This window comes from Pholis gunnellus, assembly GCF_910591455.1.
Source record: "Pholis gunnellus genome assembly, chromosome: 13".
Classification (NCBI taxonomy): domain Eukaryota; kingdom Metazoa; phylum Chordata; class Actinopteri; order Perciformes; family Pholidae; genus Pholis; species Pholis gunnellus.
In genome coordinates, this window is record NC_136540.1 from 3,290,026 (window position 1) to 3,307,161 (window position 17,136).

A 17,136-nucleotide genomic window follows, 5' to 3' on the forward strand; every position below is an offset into this window, starting at 1 on the left:
CTTCCAACTATTGCACCGAGCACATGTAGATTCAAGTGATGCCAACTGAACTTTATGTGAAGCATAAATGTATCACATGTCAGATAAACTGTGATTACATATGTAGAAAATGAGAAATATATGCCCAGTCCTAAACATTGCTGTGCTTTATGATCTCTGTCTGAAGTAGTCATCACTGTATTTAAAACTGCATGACTGGCTGCATTATGTCAAAATAACACATAAGACAATGAAAATAAGTAATGCTATAAGATCTCAGAGCCCAGTCTTTAATTTGTTTATTTACAAATGTAAAATGAAAGACTCACACACACACACACAGAGACAGTAAAAGGTAGATGTTAAATATGATCAGGTGGTCTACAGGCTGTGGATGATTGTTCGGTGCTTGAGGCTCTGGACGTACTCTTTGGCCTGGTCAAAGCTCGTCTTCTCCTCGGTTTTGGGCGGCGAGCCCTCCACCAGCTTCACAAAGTAGTGACAGTTAACTCTGTCCATGATGCCAAACATCCCCCTGCCGTGGTAACGGATGCGCCTCAGGTACTTCCCTTTACCGGAGTAGGACTCAGCTGCAGGACGGGAGACAGTAGGGAGGGAGGGAGGGGGTTGTTATTAAAGAGGGGATGAGATAAACGGAGAGAGAGATAAGATACAGAATACTCATTGAATTTGTAGAGGTGCCTTTGAATGAAAACTAGTCAAAATAACAAAAGAGTTCAGGCGTATCTGTGATAACATAAATTACCCACTCTGCACACCGTCTGAACTCAAAACTAATCTACTGCTTTTTTGATTTATTTTTTTAATTCATTACCTGCTTACCGTCCTACTGAAGGTCATTTCCCCCGTTCTGAACTAGAGATGCACTGATCCCACTTTTTCAGTCCCGACACCATTACAGATATCTGGGCTCCGGCCGATACCGGGTACCGATCCGACACCAGCGTTTAACTCATTAGCCGTGTGCCTCACTGTGCGGGAGTGACTGGGATCACTTTTATTTCTAATTATGTGCAACATTAGGCTCGACTTAAACATTGCAAAACATAATGTAACAAATAAATACATGAATATAATGAAATGTTTATTGATATAGCTTTGATACCAAACTGTTTTCCCCTCCACCAACAAAGGAACGTGTTTCTGTCGCCTCTCACATCAGTCACACAATGTTGATTAAAAACCGCAAAGCCGACATTTACATAGCGGACTCCACTTGTTTTTAAATCGTAGCCATCGAGCTACCGGAGGTTCTGCTTTGTTAATGATGTGCAGCAGTGTATCCCATCAGTGCTGTAGACACTTACCTACATACAGGTTGGATTTGTACTCTACGTTGTGATTTTTGACCGCCATCTCTTGAGCTTCTTCAAGAACCTGAACAAACAAACAAAGAGCTGTGACATCTACAAATACACTTCTGGTGCTCGGGTGTGATGGGGGATGCTGTCAAAATAATGCATGAACACATACAACAACTCAACAAATAACAAAATACGAGCAGTGAAATTGGAAACATTGTAATCATACAGGAATTTAATGAAGTAGTATCTGTGACTGTGGTGTCGAATTACATGAAACACACAATGATGAAAGGTGAACATGATGCAGCTACGAACCTCTTTCATGACCTTTGCTCCTTTCTTGTCGTTGAACTCCAGCTGTGCAATGGCCTCGTCGATGCTCATCCCTCGGATCTGTGAAGGAGAACCAACGGTGAGACGAAACAATAACTTCACCGTTTCTTCCACAGCTGTTAGGACTGTACGCCGTGTTGCACCGGTCGAGGAAGCCACTGTTTTTGGAGCATGTTTGAGTCAACCCTGACCACAGTGGGTCTGTGGTTAAAACAGCAAGAAAGAGCCAGCTACAACAGATACGATTAAAACTCATGAGGACTAAAGGGTTTGTATAGCCATGGAGACGTATGACTTTTCTGTTGTTTGTAATAATGAAAAGCGGGAGTACTGCAGGGATGCACTGGCTCCCTCGACAAGCCAATGGGATTGATCCATTGGATTTTGAATTATTGCATAAATTAAGGTCTGTGGCAAACTATAACGTTTATGATACTTACACGTTTTGTTCGGCAAGATAATCGAGTGGGGTATTTAATGACTTTGTTAGAATCTCTTAAGCTTGTGTTAACCACGGACCTTATTTCAGGCATCTAACCAGAAACCCGTTAAAAAACAACAACATTGACCTCAAGATGGTTTTAGGACTCATTCCTGCAGCACTCTATAACTTCTCTCTCTCAATGTTAACAAATACTTTCTAAATATTCCTGGATAAACTAATGTGTACTAATATGTTTATAGGTGAGTACTCGGATACTTTCCATCACATTTCAACCTTTTAAATTATCCCGCTAACTAACAAAAGCAGATAAAACACTGACAGTATTTTACCAAAACTCAATCTGCCATCAGCAGGCGTCCGCTTCAAACATTCAACTGAGGTGACGGGTGCAAAATAACTCCCTAACGTGGAGCGATGATGTACTTGACTTTAAGATACGACATCGATGAGGACATCCTCCGCTGTGGGTCTCACCATTTTGGCCAGGTACCACATCTTGTCTTTGCTGTACTTGATCTGCCTCCTGCTGTGGTGCACCTCCTAAAGAAGGAAACCCCCAAAAGTATTTAGATATTTGTAGAGACAAAAGACAACTTATGAACAGTCTGAGGGTTATGGAAATAATTGCACAACGTACTCAAACATACTACAAGCAGACGGAAAGACTTACTGCTGGTCTGCGATCATCACCTGGTCGCTGAGGCGGATACACCTTCAGGTTGCTCCTCTCCCAGTTCTTTGATTCTAGTGAAGTGCTGGTGTGGAGACATGAGAGCTGCTGAGGACCTAGAACCTGTAACCTGGAGAGACATTCAGGAGGGGGGGGGGGGGGGGGCATTTAAATGCATATATATGTACAATCATATGTATCCCATCTTAACCTGCTAAGATCTGCCCTCTGAGGGTCGCTATCGATGTACTTACCTTGAATGCAACACCCCGGATACATTCCTAATAAAAGCCATACCTGAAAACAAGTACAACGCCCTTTAGACATCGCCAGCAGACACAAAACATGTCATAACATGGTACATTTGTGAACAAATTAGGCTGCATTTCTCTTACCACGTCCTGTCATTGCAGTCGCCATCTTGCATTTTTACGACACTACCGTGTCTGCTTGACGGTAAGTAATGTTTACAGCCACAACAGCGAAATTAGTTTTGCCATTTTGTCGTCTATGCTGAACATAACTATAAAGTGTGGCTAAAGATTGAAGTTGTCTTAATCGTAATGTGTGAAGGCGGTAGTAAACATTTTTAATCGTGGTTTAAACCATAAACCGTATATTTAAAACGGCACACTCGACATGGTTTGACCCAACTAGGATTCCGTACTCGGCACTTGCCGGATTTACGACACCACGCTGTCCGTACGGCCGGTAATGTAGTTGCTACGACAGTGCAGCTAACATGTGAGAAGTTTGGTTTGGCTTTATCAGACTGTATTAGAGAATTAGTGGACGTTAAACGATCCGGAGACGCCATGCACGAAAGGTCGCTCCCCGCCTCCCCCAACTGGTACTGCTCGCGCAGCAGCGACGTCAGCAGCAGCGGTTTGTTGGGTGTCGGAGCCAAAAACATCATCTTCTTGATTGACGTATCTGCATCTTCCTGCAGGGTTACAGGTGAGACTGCGGGCACCGTACATCACAGACACGGTCACTCTGGTACTTATCTTCCAGCCTCTATAAGGCTAAACGTTAACTTGCAGGTGATCAGATCACCTCAGGTGTGAGTAATGGAAGGGAAACAGACATCTGATCACCTGGCTAGTCTGACATTGTTGGATGATTAATAAGTCAGTTAATCACAGAAAAGCCTATTCAATATTTGGCTTAACAGATATACTCACTGTTCGACTAACAGATCTTTTTGAGCTGCTGGTCAGACAAAATAAGCAACTTAAAGACGTCCTCTTGGACACTGGAGCATTGTGATGGGCATTGTTCACTGTTTTTAGAATACATAGCGCCTCAATTAAAGGGGTTCTCCAGTGATGCATTATTGCACTTACAGTCTGGGGACCTGCGATAGATACATTTGGCAAAATCAAAGCAGTAAAGTTCTATCTTGACTTTCAGTACAAACCTATAATTCCCACAATGCAACTCAATAGCATCTTTTGAGTTGCACACACTTTTTTTTTATGCATGTTTTAAATTTGAAGTCACAATCCCCAAACCCAGCTAACAGTGATGACGTCACAATGAGATCATCAGGGTCAATTTTCTCAGACTTTGGGAAGCTCGTCCGGAGCCACAGAGGACCGTATACTTTTATTTCCTGTGAAACATCAGTGCTCCTTCATTGAAAAATGTCTTGAGCTATATGTCTTCAGTTTGCCTGTGTGATTTTGAGATTCTAATCTCTTTCTTGTGACTCAATCAAGCAGAGTCACCAGAGGACTACTCCTTATTTTTGGTGTATTGTGGCCCCCTTTTCTATCTTCACCATAAGACGCTGACATCCAACGCTCTGTGTTTTTCAGGTGAGCTTGTCGGCCATAAAGACTTGGTGTCGGGCTTCTCCTTCTGTCAGCATGCAGGACAGAGTCACATCTGCGTCAGCTCCTCCGTTGACGGGGCCGTTCGCTTCTGGGACTCGGACAAGAAGGCTTTAATAAGGGAGGATGCAGCTCATCAGGTGAGAGTCGACTGTCCTGTTCTGTTGTGTCATTGCAATGAGAAACGGTGCGTTTTCAATGCCGCGCCGGCGCCCCCTGCAGGCCGCAGTCAGCTCTGCTTTCTGGGTTCTGAAGCTGAAGCAGTCTTTCTCTTCAGTTTCTTTTTTTTTTTTAGAAATGATGATTCAGATAGAGGAGCACGTCAGCTATGCTGTCACACAAATGTGCTTTCACATGTTTTGTGCTGTCGTGGCGAAAGTGGGCTGCTGACCCGGTCTGGAGAGAGAAAGCTAACCGTCTGAGAGCTCATAAGAAACTTTACCGGAGCCTGATTAGTAAAGTACATTTGACGTATCGTTTCAACAGGATGTCACACCAGGTGTTGTTTTTTTTCCACACACACACAGAGCCCGGTCGCAGCGGTGCACTGGTCACCGGTGGACAAAAACCTGGTGGTGTCAGGGGACGAGAAGGGCATTGTGGTCTGTCACTGGTACAACACGGGAGACACCGTCAGCTTCTTCCCAGAGCCCAGGACCATCTTCTGCCTCACCTGCTCCCCTCACACCTGGAGCTCTGTGGCCGTGGGGTGAGAAGAGCACACAGAGCACAGCTCACTCTGCCGGCATCGCCACTCTTTCATTTGTTTTCTTCAAACAAAGTTCAGAAACTATAATCTGAAACTAAATTAAGACGTGTTTCAGTGGGGCTTAGTTTGGTTATAATTTCATATACATTTTTAAAAGGGGCCTTCTGGTATATTTCAAATCTGACATGTAAAGACATTCTCAGTGGTCGCATGTGGTGAAAGTAGAAAACTTGTCTAAAGTTTAGTTAAATTCAACCTTTTAGCTGCAAAAGCTGAATATAAGTTGTCAGTGATTGTGACGGTGCTGTCACCGTTCTGTCGAAGGTACAAAGACGGGATGATCGTGCTGATCGATGTGAGTAAGAAAGGCGAGGTGATGCACCGTCTCCGTGGACATGAAGATGAGATCCACTCGCTGGCGTGGTCGCCGATGGCCAGCGAGGATGCCCTGTTCAGCAGACCTGAGGACATGGAAGGTAGACTTGTGCAGTCATTTAAAAAAAACAAACACCAGTCCTATTTCCTCTTTTTTTTAATGTGTTAGTTCTGCAAAAATAACTACATTTTCATCTTACAGCAACCAGTGGAGGGTCAGCAGGAGACGAGAAGGGCTGCTATCTTGCGTCTGGGAGCAAAGACCAGACGATGAGGATCTGGAGCTCAGCGAAGGGAAAAAGTAAGAGATTCTTGAGAGGTTTGAGCTGCAAATGGCCCGGCTTTTGTGCTCATTGAACATTGAGTTTAAATGTTGCTTTGTTTCCCCAAATCAAAATAAAGAATCTTAAAAAAAATTAAAATTGTTAGAATTAAAGAAAAGCAGCTCAAATGCCACCGCTGGTGTCCTTTTTGAGAGAGAGTGAAGTCTCTGATCCGCTCTGAATCCGCTCATCTTCTGCCCCCGGCAGGCGTGATGACTCTGAAGCTGCCGTATCTGAAGAAAAGAGGCTCTGCAGTCGACCCCGGGGTCAAAGAGAGACTCTGGCTCCACGTCCACTGGCCGAAGGGACGACCGACACAACTTGTGTCCAGCTGCTTCGGGTACGTACACACACACACACACACGTCTTATCAATGGAAGCTTCAGAGGGAGCCTGATGAAACATGACAACAGCAGAGCTCAGTAGTCCGTCTGCTTCATACATGTGACCAGTAGTTTTGCCTTTATAAACCGTTAATTAATGACTTTCCTGTGTGTGTGTGTGTGTGTGTGTGTGTGTGTGTGTGTGTGTGTGTGTGTGTGTGTGTTCTCAGTGGTGAGTTGGTGATGTGGGACTTGACCAGGACAGGGAAGCAGAGGTGGACTCTGTTTGGGACGTCTTCAGAGGGACAGAACCACAGCAGGATCGTCTTCAACATGAGTTCAGTCCGCCTGCAGGACGACAGAGAGCTGCTCATCAGCACCTCCATGGACAGAGAGGTGGGTCACCTTCCATTTAATAATGAGCTTAATGCCAAGTCTACCACTCTCTTATTGTTTCCAAAAAAGGCCTTTGACTTATCGGAGGAGTGTAGCATCTGCAAAGAGCCCTGACTTTGCTTTGTGTTCCAGATTAAATGCTGGGACCTGGCCTCTCTGGACTGCTGCTGGACTCTGCCCACCCTGGGCGGCTTCGTCTACGCCCTGACCTTCTCCCCCGTGGGCGCCGGGTGTCTGGCGCTGGGCGTCGGTGACAGCATGATCCGGGTGTGGAACACACTGACCACCCAGAACCAGTACGACACCAGGTGCTTCTGGCAGGGCATCAAGTCCAAGGTCACGGCGGTAAGATGTGTTTTTTAATTTTCTACTGGATGTAACGGTGCAATTACTTTTACTTTACAGAACAGTTTTGTCATTCTCTTTATTTTTGTGGCATATAATAGTTCTGGTATTTCCTATAGTCTGAGTATTTCTGAAATGAATTGGGGGTTCTCATAAAAAGAATCTAAGAAAACCGTGACATTCCTCTACCGTGTAAATATCAGCTTTTTAATGAAGCTGGTTAGACCGAACCAACTCCTTTCAACCGCTCGCAGCCGTAACACTTTGTAAACTCGCTCTGATTCAGACTGTATCACGTTTCTCACTTAAAGTTTGAGGTTGAAGACAACATATCTAATGAAGAGCTAACATCAACCCAGCCCTCCGTTCATCAACAGCCAACGCTCATTTCAGAAATGACACAGATCTGAGAATAAGGTTATCAATAAACTTCTTCTTGCACTGCAGCTGGCGTGGCACCCGACAAAAGAAGGAGCCTTGTCTTTTGGAACAGACGACGGCAAAGTTGGAATCTTTGAAGTCTTCTCAAACAGGTGAAGGAGTTATTAAGTTATTTCTTTTGGTTTGAAGTAAGTATATGTAATGTATTTTATAAAGCGCCGCTTTTCACAGACAAAACGTCACAGAGTGCTTAACGGGAGCGGTATGTCAAGAGAAGAAAACTTAGAACACAACGTGTGAGTCTCTAACTCTTCCTCACAGCAGTCTGCGCAATACAACGTTTTTAACCCAGCTGGCCAAAGTGTGCCGCTCTGCAGTTCAGTAACGCTGAAATAGCTTTTAGCTTTGTTACTGCGAAGGTGTAAAGAGCTGCTCAGCAAATTACATGTTCCTGTACTCGATTATTAGACTGATTGACAGTTTATTGCGGCAATAAGCAAAGAAGCAAAGTGCCTACAGAGGCAGTAAAGAAGACTGGTAGCATGCAAACATGGATATAAAGAGTTAATTGTTTAATATATTCAGAAATCTGCTTCGTGAAAATAAACATAACTTTTGTTTCTTCAACAATAAAAACCTTCTAAACATCATTATGTGAATGATCTTTAACTGCCATGAAGTAAAGTTATTGCTGGTTTGTTTTTGGTGGATTTCTTCACATAATGCCGTGATTCCCCTGCGTGCCGTTGTCCTGCAGCTATCTGCGTCACGCATTCCTGACTGGGCATTTGTTCTGCTTCGTCTCCTCCCCAGGCCTCCTCAGATTTCGAGCTCCTATCACAGGAAAACGGTGTACACACTGGCCTGGGGACCCGCAGTCCCCCCGATGTCGTTTGGTAAGTTCCTAATGAACTCTTTGCAACTGCTGCTGTTTTTCTCCAAACGCTCCGACCCAGCAAAAAACGTTGGCGGCGGGACGCCGGGAAAAACCGACGAGTCAGCTAAAAAAGCCCCCAACATCTCCGCACGCCCTTTTTTGTAATTGACTCTGTAATTGAATGAGCTGAGATAACACTTACTGCTCACCTCCCTCCCACTTCGGTCGCTCGTGGGGAAATCTAGACCTGGGGAAGTTAATTTCACCAGCTGTCGGCAGATGACATTGTGATCACTACATCAGTCGCTCGGCTTCCAAGCCGTAAACACGATTGTTGCCGTGCCAACAATCTGCTGAAAGCTCCCAAACCGACAAAAGAAGCAACTTATTTGTTGAACTTGACACCGGCTCAGATCATTACATGTTTCTGGTGGAGTTCTGTGATCTCAGAGGGAAATTGGTCCAGCTGCTTCGTCACTTATTGTTTCTTACCTTCAAACACTCTGCAAACTGAGCGCTACTGTGTGTGTGTTTGTGTCTGTTTGTGTGTGTGTGTGTGTGTGTGATGTTCAGGGGCAGCGGGAGGAAAGCCGTCCCTCAGCCTGTACAGCTGCGCCGGCGAAGGCATCATCCTGCAGCACGATCCGTCCAAGCTGAGCGGAGAGGCCTCGGACATCGACAAACTGATCCGAGACACCAACAACATCAAGGTGGGAGGGATGTTGACGTGGCGACCGCGCCGTTCTCTGGGCCGTTAAACCCGCTGTCTGTCGTCATGTGGTTAGCGTCATGCTTTTTTTCAATGCGAGTTAGTGCAATGATCTGCTCATTGAACCACACAGCGTAGTGTTAGATGCTCTCATTAAATAACTTCATGCAACTGCAGCGTAGGTCGAGCTGTTTGGGTCGATGCAGGGAAGACATTCGCCCAATGATGATGATCGTTTTTAGGTCTGTTCTAAATCCTGCAGCGGTTCTTTTGAGATGTCGTCAGAAAGCAAACCACTGGATGGTCTGTGCACACAAGGGACCGATCTATGTTCAAATGGATACAAGTAGCTTTTCTTTGAATGTTTACATTTTAAGGATAAACAAGATGGCAGCAGTCAGCTGTGACACCCAGCGCTGAGCTCTTAGGATGAGCAATGAAACTAAGTATACGCATATTAAGAGAATTGAATTGGTGTCAGTGCTCCTGTTATCTTTACATTTATCTTCTCAGTGTCCTCTTACATCCACGCACAGAGTTCAGAAACCCTTTAGTGAACCACCTGTTAGCCACAATAGCACCTGATACACATATCCTCTAGGTGAGGAAGAAACTCAGTAGAAGTTCACAGACGTGTCAGAGCTTTAACGGAGCCCATCTCGTGGCCGGCGCTCCCGACTGCGACAGTTTTGTTTCATGTTTCTTCTGCTGAATGTAAATGGAGGTGATTTGAATAGGTTATGAAGGTGAGCTCTGCTTCCCAACAGCACAAGCTGTCTCCACACACCGACCTCAGCTGGAAGCCAGATGGGAAAGTGGTCGCCATCGGCAATGAGGACGGGTGAGTGACCGACCGGGCCTGACCCGCGTCATCATAGACCACCAGCCTGTGGAGTCCTGTGTGGGACCAACTGTCTAGTCTTTAGGCTACAGAACAATGGATTTGTTTCTGTGTGAAAGATTGTTCTCTGCTAACTAGGTCACATTCTGAGTTTATGATGGAATGTCACGAGTTATTCACAGTAAAACCAAAAAGACACAACTCTCTGGTACGATGATTTCCTTCCTCGTGAAGTTCTTGTGATCCCCGTTTCTTCCTTTCTCCTTTTGCTCCGATCGCGGCTGCAGGTGCGTTGAAGTGTATGAGGCTCCCAGTCTGAAGCTTCTGTGCAGCATCCAGCAGCATCACAAGATCATCAACACGTTGCGCTGGCATCACGACCACGACTCCGCGCCAGAGCTGCACTGCCTCCTGGCATCGGGCTCCAGCAACGCCACCGTCTACGTGCACGATCTCCGCTCCATCATAGGTGGGGGGGGGGGGCCGACCCTTCGATATGTAGCATTATAAAAGCTCGGTAGGTGTTGACATTTGTGTTTTCCCCCTGTGCACAGAGAATCCTCCAGAAGGCCCCGTGGTGTTGACGGAGCCGTATCGCAGGCTGTGTGGTCACACATCTAAAGTCACCGGCATGGCCTGGAGTCCACACCACGAAGCCCGGCTGGTCACCGTCTCGTACGATGGCACGGCTCAGGTCAGTACCAGGCCAGCATCTTGATAATGTTCCCGTCTGATGCACCAGCATCTTGATTCTGAATTTTTTTTTACCTGTTCAGGTGTGGGACGTGCTGGAGGAGGCGGCTGTCTCCAACTACCGAGGTCACGTTGGTTATCTCCTGTGCGTGGACTGGTCGCCCGTCGATCCGGATGTGATCTGGACCGGAGGGAAGGACTTCACCCTGCAGGAGTGGAGAGTCTCCAAACAAGAGTTTACAAAGCCACCCAAAGGTAAATGCATCCCTCAACACAAGAAGTTCACTTTCTGCCTTTTCAGACCGTAACGTTCACACGCTTCTCTCAGGGAAAAAGATGGTCGACCTGAGGGAGAAGATGAAGGCCAATCCCAAGCAGAAGAGGAAGAACAAGAAGGCGCCGGGGGCCGGAGGAGCCGCGCCGCCAGAGACGAATGGAGAGCCAGTCGCCGGAGGAGAGAAGGCGGCGACGGGTCAGGAGCTGTCTGGTGAAGATGAGGAAGATGACAGTCCTGTACCTCCAGCAGGTGAGAGAGTAGTTGTTACGGATTGGAAAAGGAAAAAAAAAACACAAGATTGTTGAGACTTTTTAAGTGTATAGCTAACGTAATTCTGAAATTAAGTTTCAGCCGCTTTTGAGATGCAAAGGAAATCTTTCACCGCCGTAAAAAGCAAAGACAAACCAGGTACGTACTTCAGCTCTATAAAAGCAGCTTCAGCTGAATGTATTTCTTTGCATTGGGGTGTATGCACGGTTTTGTATGTGACTGTAAGGACGCCTCTGTGTGCGTCTCCAGACCTAAACTTGCTGAAGAAGAAGAAGCCTCGCTCCATGCTGCCCCTCAGCACCTCCATGGACCATCGGCCCAAAGAGGATCTGCTGCAGGACTGCATCACTCTGGCCTCCGTCAGACACAGCAGCGGTATAAAACTCCGCCTGCTTATGGAGATGCTTGCTTCACTTTATTGGTTGTCACAGTGATTTCTAGTACAGAGAGAGATGGTTTAGAACATGTATTAACTGGACTCTGTGTGTGTGTGTATGTGTGTGTGTGTGTGTGGTTCCCAGCTCCCCCTGCAGGGTGCGTCCCAGGCCAAGGAGACCACATCCATCTGGGCCTCTTCTCTGACAGACAGGCTCTGTATCGCATGTTTGAGGCCGAAGGTATGTTGTTTTATTCAGCCTTGAGAATGTGACGTCCACTCTTTTTAAAATCACAGATCAGTTTAATAAAACATGTCGTTCAGGGATTTCTTTTCTTTACTATGAATGAGCACGCTCAAAGTGGGCAGATTAACAGACCGTTTTAAATGCTTCATGTGCTCCCGATTTATAAAATCAAAGCACTAAATCAGTGTTCATGTCAGGAATTCGGAGTATTAGAAGAAGCCTTAAATGGAGCTCAGATGTCCGATGTTGTGTGGGTGAAGTCGTCTTGTCTCTTGTTCTCCAGAGGAAGGCCACGTGGAGGCCGGGCACCACGACTCGGTGGTGTACCTGCGGCTGTGGAGCGGAGACCTGGAGGGGGCGCTGCAGCTCGCCACGGAGAAAGGAGAGCTGAGTGACCACCTGCTGTCCGTCGCTCCCATGGGTACAGGCTCGCGTTATATTCATCTGACATTGATCTTAAGCTTATGTTTTATTTAAGAAAAGCTCCTCAGATGTGCACCAGAGGCCGGTTACACAGAGAAGCTTTACATCTAACAAACAGTCAGGATTCAGGTCGGTTGTCAAACAGGAAACTTGTCTGTTCAAGCGTAGAATCAGTAGTCGTGTGACGATAACGTGACTTTGCATTAATGTTCAAAGCTGGTGGAACACAACATTAGGAGGCTGCAGGATATTGTAACAATCGTTGTTGTTTCCTCCTCCAGCCGGGTTCGAGGTGTGGCGCCGGACCGTGGAGGCCTTCGTCAAGCAGCTGTGTCTGCAGGAGCAGTACCTGAAGGCAGCGTCCCACCTGCTGTCCATCAACAAGCTGTACGAGGCCGTCGACCTGCTGCGCTCGCACAAGCTCTACAGGTTCATCTTTTAGTTTTTAATAACAATAAGTGACTATTTGCTTCTTTTTGTAATGTTCTTTTGGTCATATACGTACAGAGTGGTACGCAAACGTTTGTTTGCTTTGCACTATTTGTTGAGCAACCAAAGGGATTATAAAATAAAAGCACTCGTCTATTTCTGCTTTGCAGTGTTTCATTATTTTCATTTTGAACTGTAATGCTGATCTCGACATGTCAATCGTTTCCAGTGCCTTCTCCAGCTGATGTTTGTTTATATGCTAACAGAAGAGATGTGTGTGTGTGTGTGTGTGTGTGTGTTGAATGTCAGGGAGGCCATAGCTCTGGTCAAGGCCAGGCTGCCAGCAGACGAGCCCATCCTGAAGGAGCTGTACACCTGCTGGGCCGCCACGCTGGAGAAGGACGGACATTTCTCCGCAGCCGCTAAATGGTGAGAACTGGAAATGTGTACGGTATCGTTGCCTCCTCGTGCCCTTCCCTCTCGTTTACACTGGCGTTTAATATGAATTGTTTAAACTTGTCCTTTTTTTCCGTTCACGTTGTCTCTCAGTTACCTGGCTGCCGGGGCCAGTTTCGACGCCGCTAAAGTCGTCGCCAGGAAGAACGACGTCCCCTCGCTGAGGACAGCGGCCGCTCTAGCGAGGATCTCGGGAGAGGTCGCTCTGGCTCAGTCGCTGGCGCTGAGGTGTGCTAAAGACCTGGCTGCTGCTCAGGACTGGATCGGAGCCCAGGAGGTCCTGAGCTCACAGGAGAGCCTGCTGGTCAGTGGCGAAAACATCTGAAGCGCAGTAAAACTTTAATGCAACACCAATCATTTTATTTTTTAAAAAATCATGGAAGTGAAGAATTGTTTGAACCTCCTGCAGGTTCACAGGCTGCACCTCTGCGTCGCTGAGCTGATGACTGCGATGCTGGCAGACTCTGAAGCTGCTGCTGCTGCTGCTCAGCCCCGCGCCTCCGGTCACCTCGTCGGCCTCCAGGACCGAGTGAGAGACGCGTGGGAGGAGCAGTTTGGCGTTTCACCAGATTCCGTGGGACACCGCAGCGCCGGAGCTCTGCTGCAGGAGCTGAAGTCTGCGGAGAGTCCAACACCCACCGCCAACATTCCTCTCAGACAGGTACGGGGTCCCCAAACTGTGTCCTTGATTTCACACGTTTTCAGATGTACGCTGGTTAGAAACAAAACATTTTAATATTTACATGAAGCGTTTTACAACCTTTCATCTGACTCTGTCTTGTTGTCTTTCTGTTTTTGTTGGGTCCCGTGTCTCACGTGTCCTCAGGTTCAGCTGTACTCGTCGCTCCATCTGACCCGTGCTGTGTTGAGCTGGTTATTGGGCGATGATGGACAGCTGATAAAGGAGCTGTGGCAGGCGGTGGCCTGGCTCAGAGACGCCGGACACTTCGGCGTCTCCGCAGAGCTCTGCAGGCTGCTGTTCCCCGACAGTACGTCCCATCGGGTTCCTCAAACATCATGTTTTGATTCGGTGCAACACAAAATCCTTCATTTTATTCTCAGAGAGAGATATATTTGCATGTCAGCATTTAAGTGGACAATCTTCAAGTGTGGCCTCAAATGAACTACAAGTAGTATGAACTTGTGGCTGATTTCTACCATTTTTAAGACGAAGCGGTTGTTTGATCAATCAATAGATGAATTCATAATAGAAATAATCATGGAGCCATAATGCATTTATTTGGTTTTGTGAGCTGTAAGCCGTCGCACAACCGTCTGTAATTCTCTTTCACTCTTTTTTTTTTTTTTAATCAGATGACGTCAGTGTTTGTTCCAGGAAACACTCCAAAGTGCTTCATCACACAGAAGAGGAACCCGAAGCTGTTTCTAAGAGTCTGCAGGCTTTTGTCGATTACCACCACCTGTATGAACACTGGTGGAGCAACTCCATCCAGAGCAGGTTTCCCCCCCGAGCAGCTGACTCCGGTCCCGGAGACGAGGCGGAGGGTAAAGCGCTGAACGGGGACGCGTCGGAAGAGAGCGTCGGCCCGGAGACCCGGAGTCGTGACAAACTGGACTTTGATGCGTCCGCGCTTCTGTCTGAGCGTCACGCCGCCTGTCAGGCCACTCGGAGGTCGGTGAGCGAGATCCAGGAGCGGCTGGCGGCCATGGTGCTGAAGCACAGCAGAGCCCAGGGAGGGCAGCTCGACTCTGGGGAGAAGGAGGCGTACGCGCCCGCGCAGATCTCCGCCACTGCAGAGCCGTCGGAGAGCCAGGGGTCCGGTGACGCTGGGCAACGGTGAGGGATGATGATGACTCATTCGTTGTTCTTTTCAGATTTGAAACCATCAATAACCAAATGACTAGTGACAGAACAGAGGTGCATTTAAGGTGGAAGCTAACATAGCAGACAATCGGTTGCTCTTATGCCGACCTAATTAGCATTACCAGCAGTAGCAGAAAGGAAAAGGAAAAATAACTACTTAAAAAGGGTTATACAGTACAAAAAACGTAGTAAAACTCATTGGAAATGCAGAATGTGGTCCCGCCCCCGAAATTCTGCTTTGTAGCTTCAATTGAGCGTCTCTATTTTCTGTCCCTCAGCCCCGAGGACCAGGAGACTCTGCTCTCTTTGTCCACCAAGATGTCAGAACACCAGAAGCGGCTGGTTGACCTACCGGACACAGTCAAGGTACAGCTCCCTACGCAACACATACAGGACGGGATTAGAGAAGGAAGGAGGGGCAAACCTCCTCAGAGTGCATAGCTCGTCTGCAAATACAAGTTTCTCTGTCAGTTTTTGACTGATCTTATATTTTTACAGACTTTATCCCACACATACTTTTTAACGTTAATTTGTACTTGCAATAAACTCCCTACGGATTTAACTTTGTTTTTTGAAATGTTAAAGCTTTGTTAAAGACGTGCTAAGATTTCTCGTCATCACTGCTCGTGAACAATAAGATCTTTGTGTCCTCGCAGATGTATCCTCACCCAGACGTTGTTGAATGCTGCCTGGTTCTCCTGCACCTCAGTAAGTCTTCACCGTCCGTGTCGGAGTCGCTCCAACTAAAGGCCAAAGATCTGCTCCGAACATACGGAACCGACGCCTCGGTCTTCAAAGCCTCCCAGAAATTCCTCACCTGAACGCGTCATCGGCAGACTAAGAGAAGCACTTCCACTGTACAGCTTTTTGTTGAATGAATAAATCTTTAAATACCAAATGCTGTTCAAGCATCCTAGTTTCCTTTGAGTCCAGAAAAGCCCGAAGGACGCTCAAATGTATGCGTGCCCTGAGAACAAAGCTACTTTTTGACAAAGTATACGATGACTCTTTTCAACATGCTATAATATTCATTTTTTGACATACTATACATTTTTCTATACGCTATAGTACTATGACTTTTTATTACATACGATAATATAGCATTTTTATAACTACTATACTGCCATGGTTCTGGATTTAACAGAAAATAGCAGACACACACACACAGACACAGACACACACACACACACACACACACAGACACACAGACGGGCAACAAGACCGGTTCAAAGAATGTCTTTACTGAAAAATGAACGGATCATAAACTGATAATCAGTCCAATTACAATCAACCAATCCAGACGGCAAGAAGGGCAAAATCCAAAACAGGGAGCAAGCAAGTGTAAAACGAACACTAGAATTGCTGGAAAGCGATGTGTGCACGAGGTAGAATGAAGACCAAAGGAGTGGGTATGTACAGTAAACGAGGTCAACTCGTACCAAAATAAGAGACCGATGAGCGATTGGAGGCTGAGTGTGCTATACTGACTTTTTATGAGATTTTACGCTATTTCTTTTGACATAATATACTATGACTTTTTCATGACATATCCAAGACATTTTTATGATAAACTGATTACTTCACATGTTTAAGACATTCAATGAAATTACTTTGATTTAATATCTTACTGTACTATGCCATTTTATGAAATGACATATTATACACTGTCTTTATTTTGTTATGACATACGTTATGTTTTTTTTTATGACATGCCTTTCTATGACTTGTTTTAACATATCGTCACTTTTATTCATTTTATAAGATTACTTTTTATGACTGTTAAGACCTTTTATTTAAAACTACCTTTAAAAAAAAAATGATAATAAAAATGTATTGACATGATCGTTTTCATGATATTTTAAATAACTAATTTATAATGCTATATACTAATACTTTTTCGTCATACTATATTTTTTAAGACATACGAAAAATAATTTTCTGTGAAATGTTATGACATACCCTACAATGACTTTTTAATGACATGACTTGCAATGGCTTTTTTATAACAATATGACTTTAAATTACCTTTTCTCGTGGCGAGTGAATTGCTGAATTCACGAGGGCCCACGAGTGTACGCACGTCTTTGGCCGCCCATGCTGCCAAAAACAATCTGTCCCAACTACTCCCAACTAAATCTGTCATCAGCAGACTGAAAGTAGCACTTCCACCGTACAGCTATTTGTTTAATAAAAAGTATTTCATTACACAATGCTGTTCAAACATGTTTATGTTTGAGTCTACATCCAGATAAGCCTAAAGGACGGATCGCTGTC

General features: G+C 45.8%; 2 protein-coding genes across 2 annotated transcripts; one reads left to right on the forward strand and one right to left on the reverse strand.

The window, feature by feature from the left end:
• Positions 1 to 273: 273 nt before the first annotated feature.
• Positions 274 to 3,172, reverse strand: mrpl22 (mitochondrial ribosomal protein L22; the record flags this gene model as incomplete). The annotated part of the gene is made up of 7 exons (XM_079172389.1): positions 274 to 569; positions 1,308 to 1,377; positions 1,620 to 1,697; positions 2,557 to 2,622; positions 2,753 to 2,882; positions 3,007 to 3,049; positions 3,148 to 3,172. The coding sequence occupies 7 exons, from the start codon at positions 3,170 to 3,172 to the stop codon at positions 361 to 363; spliced, it is 621 nt and encodes a 206-aa protein (XP_079028515.1). The 3' UTR covers positions 274 to 360.
• Positions 3,173 to 3,530: 358 nt separating this feature from the next.
• Positions 3,531 to 15,683, forward strand: gemin5 (gem (nuclear organelle) associated protein 5; the record flags this gene model as incomplete). The annotated part of the gene is made up of 28 exons (XM_079171859.1): positions 3,531 to 3,709; positions 4,573 to 4,727; positions 5,115 to 5,296; positions 5,621 to 5,772; positions 5,874 to 5,972; positions 6,202 to 6,334; positions 6,548 to 6,713; positions 6,846 to 7,058; positions 7,506 to 7,591; positions 8,253 to 8,335; positions 8,890 to 9,026; positions 9,793 to 9,866; positions 10,154 to 10,335; positions 10,421 to 10,560; positions 10,643 to 10,814; positions 10,888 to 11,085; positions 11,188 to 11,244; positions 11,356 to 11,481; positions 11,628 to 11,723; positions 12,013 to 12,150; positions 12,434 to 12,581; positions 12,891 to 13,010; positions 13,131 to 13,341; positions 13,447 to 13,698; positions 13,864 to 14,026; positions 14,352 to 14,835; positions 15,141 to 15,228; positions 15,519 to 15,683. Exons 1-28 carry the CDS (start codon positions 3,568 to 3,570, stop codon positions 15,681 to 15,683), a joined length of 4,362 nt encoding a protein of 1,453 aa, XP_079027985.1. The 5' UTR covers positions 3,531 to 3,567.
• Positions 15,684 to 17,136: the final 1,453 nt, after the last annotated feature.